Source organism: Dreissena polymorpha, chromosome 6, assembly GCF_020536995.1.
Source record: "Dreissena polymorpha isolate Duluth1 chromosome 6, UMN_Dpol_1.0, whole genome shotgun sequence".
NCBI classification, from domain to species: Eukaryota; Metazoa; Mollusca; class Bivalvia; order Myida; family Dreissenidae; genus Dreissena; species Dreissena polymorpha.
Window position 1 is genome coordinate 77,465,374 of NC_068360.1, and position 10,272 is coordinate 77,475,645.

Here is a 10,272-nt window from a genome sequence, read left to right on the forward strand (position 1 = left end):
TGCGCATGCATTAAGCCCTCTTTCCCTGAGTGCAGCTCATACACACAACTCAATCTAAAGCCATTTAATATGAGTTTGTGAAGCAAGATTAGGCTCTTTTTGGCATATTTTAAGATGCCTCAATCTTATCAGTAGCATTTGCACTTATAAATTATAGGTTAAATGACAAAACAAAATTTAAAAAAAATCAAACGCGCAATATCAAATAAGAACTAAAATCCTATTTCCTTTACTGCAGATGACAGAAGACACAAGCATCATTCCAGCAAACCACACAAGACCAAGCAAAGGTTTGTCCAGCGTGCCTGTCGCACCAAGAAAGAGGTCAGCTACAGATTCGAGGAGTTTGACGAGCTCATCATGGATGCCATTGAGGAGGACCTCAGTGTGCCTAAAGAACCCAGACCCAAGAAAGTCAAACCTCCAGGTATAGTGTAGTCTCTAGGTAAAGTGTATGCATGCCTCCAGGTAAAGTGTATGTAAGCCTCTATGTATAGTGTAGCCTTCAGGTATTGTGTAGCTTCCATGTATAGTGTAGCCTCCAGGTATATAGTGTAGCTTCCATGTATAGTGTAGCCTCCAGGTATTGTGTAACCCCAGGTATAATGTAGCCTCCATGTATATTGTATGTCAGCCTCCAAGTATAGCGTAGCCTCTGGGTTAAGTGTAGCCTCCAGGTATAGTGTGACCTAAGAAAGTTAAGCCTGCAGGTATAATGTGACCTAAGAAAGTTAAGCCTCCAGGTATTGTGTGGCATAAGAAAGTCAATCCTGCATGTATAGTGTGACATAAGAAAGTCAAACCTCCATGAATAGTGGAACCCAAATAAGTCAAGCCTCCATGTATAGTTTGACCTAAGAAAGTGAAGCCTTCAGGAATAGTGTGACCTTAGAAAGTCAAGCCTTCAGGAATAGTGTGACCTAAGAAAGTTAAGCCTCCATGTATAGTGTAACCCTTAGATGTCAAGCCTCCGGGTATAGTGTAATCCTTGGATTGGAAGTCAAGCCTCCAGGTATAGTGTGACCTAAAAAAGTTAAGCAGTCATGTTTTGAATAGTGAGACCTAAGAAAGTCAAGCTTCCAGGTATAGTGTAACCCTAGGAAGTCAAGCCTCCAGGTACAGTGTGACCAAAGGAAGTCAAATCTCCATGTATAGTGAGTACCAGAGGTGTCAAATGTCCGGATTATTCTGGAAATGCGAGTGGGTGATCATTTAAGAACCAATATTCCAGAAATTTGCACTCAGTACGGATTTTGACTTTTTTATTTTAATGATTTCTGATTGGTTATTGGATGGCATGGACATGAACGGTGTATGATAAAAAATCTTGGCTACTTTCCGAATTGTACTAGTCAATAAAACGTTGCAAATGTCCATCATCTTGAAATATTGATAAGCAAAGTAAATCACAGCAATAAAATATTGTAAAGCAATATGTTTACCAAATTGTATATTGATTATGTATCTGCTAGGTTACTAGTTTTCATTTTATGCAGTCAAACGATATGCACATTTTATTTCATTAAGTGGCTATAGAGAGAGAGAGAGAGAGGGAGTAGTGAAAACGGCTAAATGCAACCAGGATAAAACAAGAGAAGCCTGTGAGTAGTTCAGGTTTTATGCTGTTTGCCTCTAAGGTTTGGAAATGAGCTTTTAAAACTTGAATCCATTAAGCAAATAACTCGCAGTCTGTTAAGGTTTCATGCTGTTTGCTGCTGATCAGTACCTAAGGGTTGAAAATGCGTTTAACCTTTTAATCCATTAAGAAAGTTCGTTAATAAAATTAGATTTTGTAATGTACTACAAACGCTTCAAAATGTGTTTCTGAGTATTAATTAAAGGGTTAAGTCTATTTGATTGTCACTTCACACAGGTATCAGCTGTGGCAAGGACATGTCCAACATTCATTTGATTGTCTCTTCACAAAGGTATCAGACGTGGCAAGGGCATGTCCAACATTCATTTGATTGTCTCTTCACAAAGGTATCAGCTGTGGCAAGGACATGTCCAACATTCATTTGATTGTCTCTTCACAAAGGTATCAGACGTGGCAAGGGCATGTCCAACATTCATTTGATTGTCTCTTCACAAAGGTATCAGCTGTGGCAAGGAAATGTCCAACATTCATTTGATTATCTCTTCACAAAGGTATCGGCCGTGGCAAGGACATGTTCAACATTCATTTGATTGTCTGTTCACAAAGGTATCAGCCGTGGCAAGGACATGTCCAACATTCATTTGATTGTCTCTTCACACAGGTATCAGCCGTGGCAAGGACATGTCCAACATTCATTTGATTGTCTCTTCACACAGGTAACAGCCGTGGCAAGGACATGTCCAACATTCATTTGATTGTCTCTCCACAAAGGTATCAGCCGTGGCAAGGACATGTCCAACATTCATTTGATTGTCTCTTCACACAGGTATCAGCCGTGGCAAGGACATGTCCAACATTCATTTGATTGTCTCTTCTTACAGGTATCAGCCATGGCAAAGACATGTCCAACATTCATTTGATTGTCTCTTCTTACAGGTATCAGTCGTTGCAAGGACATGTCCAATATTTATTTGATTGTCTCTTCACACAGGTATCAGCCGTGGCAAGGACATGTCCAACATTCATTTGATTGTCTCTTCACACAGGTATCAGCCGTGGCAAGGACATGTCCAACATTCATTTGATTGTCTCTTCACACAGGTATCAGCCTTGGCAAGGACATGTCCAACATTCATTTGATTGTCTCTTCACACAGGTATCAGCCGTGGCAAGGACATGTCCAACATTCTCGGGGTCTCTGATGAGGAAGAGAAGGCCAAGAAGCCGCCACGCAAACGTAAGCCCCGTCTCACTGAGCTGGATGAGGAAGTGGACGATGATGACACGGACGATTATCAGGTGTCTGAGTAAGTGGTTTCGTTGAGATGGAAGAGTTATGAATTTTGAGGTTTAAATGTGAAATTATTGTAGTGTTATTTAAGAGGTTTTGTGGAGACAGGTTTACATTTGAAATTGTTCACCTTGTTGTAGTGTCTGAGAGAGTGAGTGATTTTGTGAAGATAGAAAACTAATGAATTTTGAGATTAAAATATGAAATTATTGTACATAGTGTGTGAGAACATGATTATGTTGAGACCAAAAATATATAAATTTTGAGGTTTACATGTGAAATTATTGTAGTGTCTGAGAGAGTGATTTTGTGAGGACCAAACATTTATGAATTTGAGGTTTAAATGTGAAATTAGTCTAGTTTCTGAGTACGGAAAATGATTTTTTGAAGACTGAAAGTGTATGAATTTTGAGGTTTCAATGGGAAATTATTGCAGTTTCTGAATACGTGTTTTTGTAGAGATCGAAAATTTAAGAATTTTGTGGTGAAGTGTGAAATTACTGTATTATCTAAGTTAGTGATTTTTTTGGAGTAATTTAATTGTTTGATCAAAATGTGAAACTCTTGTGTCTGATGTTTGGACAGGAAGAACATAAGATATGAGCTGCGTGCTGAGAAAAATAGGGTAAATGCAAATGGATTAAGTGACGTCCCAGATCGGCCCTGTGCAGGTTGCATCGGCTTATCAGGGACAACACTTCTGCCTTCATTGAATTTTCATTTAGAAGAGACCTTTTTTATACGAAAAATATCATTAAAGTGTAAAGTGTTGTGTTGAGTAAATTTTAACCTAAATTAATGTAGAACAACACTTTACACCTATGCATTAACATGTTACCACTTAGATACGCATTTTGACGCACTTGTTGTCCATTAGAAAGCTTAATTTAATTAAAGACCTTTCGTACTAGATTCAAGTTTTATGAAAGGCTTCATTTCCAACCCTTCGATAAAGAGGAGCAGCAAACAACATAAAACCTGAACAGACTGGGAGTTACTCACGCGTTCTTCTGGTTTTATGCTGTTTACACATAGCCATTTTCTTTTCGCTTCTAAGGGGGTAAGGGTTAAGAGCTCACATGTTTGGTTTACAAAACAGGGCTTCAGACTCTGAAGCAACTAAATCTTCGGAGAACTATGAAAGTGAGGACGTTAGTGACCAAAGTGAGATTTCATGTCAACGAAGGTCAACCGGCACCAGAAGGTCGACCAGGAGGAATGGTCGCTCACGGGGAATATATTCTAGATACAGAGGCGATTTCGGTGAGTGTTCAAACAAAACAGTGTAGTACTGTTCTATTGAAACAAGCATTTTTAGCTCAGCTGTTTTTGGAGAAAACCCGAGGTATTGTCATAGCCAGCTCGTCGTCCGTCGTGCTAAAACCTTAACATTGGCTCTAAAATCAAAGTGCTTTCACAAATTTGAAACTTAATATGTAGATGCACCTTTATGAGTTCTACACACCACACCCAGTTTTGGGTCACTAGGTCAAAGGTCAAGGTCACTGTGACCTCTAAAAAAAAAAATCTGACAAGCTTTCGCAGCTGATCGTTGGCACTCGTTATGCAGTGCTCTTGTTGTATTTTTTTACTGTAGCTGTGTCCAAATAGTCAATAACTCTAAATGTCTGCCATAACTGTCTGCCCAGAATGCTTAAATCTGGTGAACAGAGGATATTTATTGAATTCAGTATGAAGTCATATTTTGTGTCACTTGTGTTCAAACAAAACAAGTATAATCTTAAATACATACAAGAGATGTCCATGAGGTTCATTTACAGTTGTTGTTGTAGACACAAACAATTTAAAATTAAAGCAAAGAAACTTGCAATTTGCTCTTTGCTGTAGCAGTTTACGATATTGTCATGAGGGAGTGTAAACAAAATGACCAAAGTAAGAGATGTTCGTCATGTATCAAGCAATTTTAAAAATTAATATTGTAATATACACTTTATTTATACCAGTTCATTAGAAGGAAATTATAAATAAATTTATATAACGTATATTGAAACATTTCCTATCATTGTTTTGCTTCTCTGTTTGTATTTAAAATTGAAAGAGATTAATATGATATATAGGAATTCTCATTTTCTGCCTTCAGTTGTTGACAGCGAGTATGAAAGTGAAGAGGAGGAAGTGGACACCCGTAGGTCAGGTCGGCGCGCAAGGCGTAAACCTGTCAGCTACAGAGACTACGACAGCGATGAAACAGAAATTGAGAATAATGATGACGAGTCTTTTCATTCTTCGGACCTTTCTGATTCTGATTTTGAACGGAAACGGAACAAAAAATTGGCAAAGAGCCAAAAACCCGCTTCTGCAAAAGAAAAAGTTCGCTCCGGAAAGAGGCAACGGATAAGAAACGTTTCGTCATCTGAAGAAAGTTCGGACGATTCAACAGAGGAGGAGGATGCAACTCCTAAGAAAGGAAAGAAACCTCCCAATAAAACTGCAAGGTAAAGTACAATTCAGAGCTCTCTGTGCTACATGTAATTCGCCTATTAGCCCCTGAATAAGGTTTTCAATATTTCAAGCTAAAGACATTTTGTTTTTCTCCATTTTGTATTTTTTCTAAAAACATTCCCTCTATAAGGCTTTCAATTTTAAAATTTAACCTCACTTTTTTTAGTGCCTGACAATGGTTTTCTGTTAAAGAACAGTTTATTAATAAACCATACTTATAATATAAATCTGGATTTTCTTTTATTGCCTCTAAGTATCGAAATATCTTAAAGCTCTTTGTTACGTATTTTTTATTAAATTGAATACATGCTTTAATACCTGCTTGAGTGCCCTCAAACTAAGTAAATACTAAACACATCTGGTCTTATCGTCAATAACTTTGTGCTTTTATTGCGTGTGATTTTATTTCATATACTTGTACATTGTAGGTATGCTGAATCCAGTGATTCTGAGCCAGTGAAAACTAAGAAGAAAAATGTAATAGATAGCGGAGAAGATTCTATGAGTGACAAAGAAACTACAGAATCTTCTGCTACAGAGGTTAGTGAGGATGAAGTATCAAAAGCAAAACCCAAGAAAAATGCAGGGAAACCAAAGAAAAAGGTAATTGAATCCGATTCGGGTGAGAATACAGAAATCGAGGAGGATACTGTTAAAGAACCTAAGGTTGAAGCGGCAGAAACTGCTGGAAAAGATGATGCCAAACCAAATGTAAATGAATCGCATACTGAAGAAAGTGAACATGATGAGTCCGGGGCCTGGGAAGAGATAGAAGTCCATGATGATGATGTGAAGAAAGTAGTGGAGGTGGTAGAGGAAAGTCTGAAGGAAGTTGTTAAGGAAGGTGTGAAACCTGAGGAGACAATTGCTGAGGTAGGAGATGAAAAAGTTAAGGAACAAAAGGGTACAAAAGCAAAACCATTGAAGCGTGGAAAGGCACCAAAAAAATCAAGTACTGAAAGTAAAGATGTAGAAGAAGAAGTTATTGAACAGGCCCAACCAAAGAAAGCAAAACCATTGAAACGTGGGAAGTCACCAAGAAAATCATTTACTGAAAGTAAAGATGAAGAAGAAATTGTTGAAAAGATCCAACAAAATAAAGTTATTGAACATGCTCAATTAGTGGTTGTTCTTGAAAAAATTCCTGAAAACTCAATTGTTTCTCCAACTGTCACAACACATGAAAATATGAAATCGGAAGAAGAGACCACTCCAAAGAAAAAACGTGGCAGGAAAACGAAGGCAGAGAAACAAAAAACAGAGTCTGAAACTACAACTCCAGAGGTGACACCAAAAAAGAGAGGTCGAAAAGTGAAAGGGAAAGCTGACCTGGGAGAAACGGGCCAAGAAACACTAGGTGAAGAACCTACAAAAAAGAAGAGAGGTGAAGAAGGGAAAGCAGATGTTGGTGTTAAGAGTAAGAAGGTAGCAAAAGGCAATAATGTGGATGAAAAGGGTAATACTGAGGAAAGCGGAACAGCGGAAAATATGGGAAAAGATGGAAGTGAATCAAATCAAAGTGTTGACAAGGTCAAAGATGACAGCCCTTTATCTGTGAGGAATAAACAAAATGCTCCAGTTGGTGTGGTGAAACCCGAAATTCGCCAAGGAGTAATAGTGGAAAACAAGCATCTGTCTGATGGCACCAGCAGTGAGCAAAGACCTCATGATCAAATGAACCCATTACAAGGATTGCGAGAAATGGCAATGGGAAACCAAGTCATTTCTGGTCCACAGCCAAGTGGCTTCCAGCCGTATTCTCATGCTAATTACGGAAGCAACGTTCCCAGCAGCATGAATTCCCAGCCACAAGGATTTCAGCCTTACAGTAACCAAGGTGCACCACCACCAGGTCAGTACAGTGCCATGCATGCAGGGCCTTACCAGGGTCAACCTGGCATGCCCACTTGCAGCCCACAAGCTGGTTACCCACCCAACCATGGTCCCATGTCCCCAAACAGCTACCAGCACTCCGGCCAGTACATGGGACACGTACCTCACTCACAGCACGGACCTTCCTCTGGCTACTACCCTCCTGGCTATAGGTCTGACATGGCATCAGGGGATGGCTTCAGTGGGCCCCAGGGTACTCAGTTGCCATACCAACATGGTCCGTATCCCCATGGCTACCATGGAAACCAAGGACCCTACCATCACAGCCAGAGGGGCCCAATGTTTGGCCCGGGGTCAGGGCCTGGGCCCAATCAGTATCTAACCCATCCCGGCTCTGGTGGTGCTATGAATCACCAGCCCCACCCATCCCATCCACATCCAGGCAGCATGGGCCAACAGTTCCACCATCAAGGTATGCAAGGATACAATTATCCCCCACACATGCACCCACATGGCGGTCCTTACCACTCTTCCCAGCCACCCTACTCAGGGGCACCCAATTCTCAGCCCTTTTCGCCCCAGGGAATGTCTAGCCCCACTCAACCCCTCCGGCCAACAACTCGTCTTGCGACCCCAGCTCTACTGCATGGCTCGGGCACAAGTCCCAGGCCAGAAGGGCCAATGGAAACCCCTAATAGGGGTTTCATGATGGACAATATTCTCAAGTCCAGCCAGGATTCCAATGAAGTGGAAGATAGTGCAGAGGTTTCGGATATTGACAGGTACACTTCATTCCTGTGCAAAGACAAGTGAGGCTGTGTAAATGGAGACAATTTAAAATATTGCATTTCTGGCTTTGGTCAAAGATGTGTACATTACTTGATAAACTTCATACTCTGAAATCTCGTCTGGGTCAGATTGTTGCTAAGCTACTGGGCTCGTTAACAGATTGTTAGTCCTAAGACCAATCCAAGTTTAAAAAAGTTGAACATTATGACTTGTAGATCCAATGTTCCATCTATACATAATAATGTATGCTTACAATTTTTTTTAAGTGCCATTTGGATCAGCAATTTTGCTGTTTTTGTTAACAAATAGTGTTAAAATAAGTATACATGTACATGAAACAGCAACAGTTTTAAGAAAAGCTCACACTATTTATTTAACTTTTTAAAGGGACTTATTCTTAATTTTTGCAAAATGACAGTTAAAAAAAAATGTTATATATTCAAAGACAAATATATGTATTATATTATGCATAATATCAGAAAATACAAAGAAAACAATGAAAAATGTATGTACATTTGTACCTTTCTTGATGATAATCAAAATAGGGACAATAATAAAGCATTTGTTTCGCTACTTATGGATTATTTATAAAAAGACTGGTATTACCCACATAGGGTATAGTCTATGGTACCATCCACATTCAGAAGCCAGTGTGGTGTAGTCGTTGTGAACATTCTTTTGTTTTTAGATTTGAACCACGGAGCATTTATTTTATGTATTGTCTTGGGAATTTAATTATGGTACACTATTCCAAATAATTATGACAATTTTCTATAAAGATCCATTTAATGACGTGTTTAATAAAACATGAAAATTAGTGATCAACCAGCCCGTTATTTTGTGTTACAAGGGAAGATTATAGCATGATCAAATGAGTTACATTACAAACATTATAGAAATGGAATGATTGTTCAGCTTTACTAAAGAAATGTGGTTAGTTCAAATTGTTGCATTTCGTAGTTTAGCTTCACCTTTTTTGTCAAGTAACTTTCATGTTTTATGATGTCAAGTATTTTTTCATTGGCTTTACTTAGAAAATGAGAAATATAATAAGAATTGTGCATTACACATTTATGCTGGGCATAGTTATATTTGAATTATTGTTCAATGTTGTCAATACCCATATTTATGAATGATACTTTGGTATAAGGAGCTTGTCTTTACTAAGTGAAGAATTTTAATTTTGCTCTGTACAAATGTGTATCTTAATATTATAAGATTGACATGAATTATAATGTTAAGGCATTATCTTGAACTATTCATTTCTTAAACCACAAGTTTTTTCCCCATAATTTCTGTTCTTTGTATTTTTGTAATATGCTGATGCCAGTTTACATTATTAAAAAACCTAGCAATGATTATACACACATTTTTAGTTATTTACATATTTTTATTAGAAGTTACATTTCTTCACATATATTTTGTTTACATAGTTATTGTATGAGTAGTTGTATACCATATTCATTCCTTTCTTCAATAAATATGAGTATTGTGTTTAAAAATGAAATCTATTGTTTGTTTTTTGTTCAGGTATGAATGTCAAGTTGTTTTTATTCTTGAAATTTTTTAGACACATAAACTTAATAATGATGACAAAAGACGACACACTTGCCACCTTTTCTGTTTTTGTCCCCTACCAGTGAAACCGGAGGGGACTTATGGTTTGCGCTCTGTCAGTCTGTCTGTCACACTTTTCCTGCAATAACTTTAAAAGTTCTTCATATTTTTTCATGAAACTTGAAACATGGATAGATGGCAATATGGAGATTATGCACATCATTTCATTTTGTTCCTACGCCAAGAATTCTGGTTGCTATGGCAACAAATATATATTTAAAAAATACTGACAATGGTGGAGTTTCACCGGTAGGGGTCAATATTGCTTGGCAATCTCTTGTTAAACTTAGAAAGGTTGCGATTATTTATTGTTTATATACTTGTAAAATACCTTTATCCAATGAAATAGCAGTGGTCCAAAATGAGGTTTTTAAGACAATTTACCATCAAAGAGTGATTTAAGCTTTTTGAAGTCTGCAAAGAATAATATTTTAGGTGTATTGTTAATTTCAAGATATTCCATTGCATTGCATATTAATCTAACATTTTCACCTACATTTCTTTTGTTTAGAAAATCAAGTCATATTCAGGGGTGTGATTTTCCCTCTTTTCAGCTGATTTCCTCCCTTTCTATGTCAAACTTATTTTACGAATAGTTATTTACTTTTCTTGATTCATATACAAACGAAGAGTTTAATTGAACACGGTAACAGGGTATTTCTGAGGTGCTTCTTTAATCACT

The 10,272-nt window shown here is 37.9% G+C and overlaps 1 protein-coding gene across 1 annotated transcript in view; it reads left to right on the forward strand.

The window, feature by feature from the left end:
* Window positions 1-9,480, forward strand: part of LOC127834532 (remodeling and spacing factor 1-like) — a 35,697-nt gene extending 26,217 nt beyond the window's left edge. Inside the window, exons 14-18 of the mRNA XM_052360431.1 lie at window positions 239-427; window positions 2,754-2,904; window positions 3,988-4,151; window positions 4,990-5,344; window positions 5,780-9,480. Coding sequence (XP_052216391.1) covers window positions 239-427; window positions 2,754-2,904; window positions 3,988-4,151; window positions 4,990-5,344; window positions 5,780-7,997 — 3,077 coding nt within the window. The 3' untranslated portion in view covers window positions 7,998-9,480. The remainder of the gene's footprint in view (window positions 1-238; window positions 428-2,753; window positions 2,905-3,987; window positions 4,152-4,989; window positions 5,345-5,779) is intronic.
* Window positions 9,481-10,272: the final 792 nt, after the last annotated feature.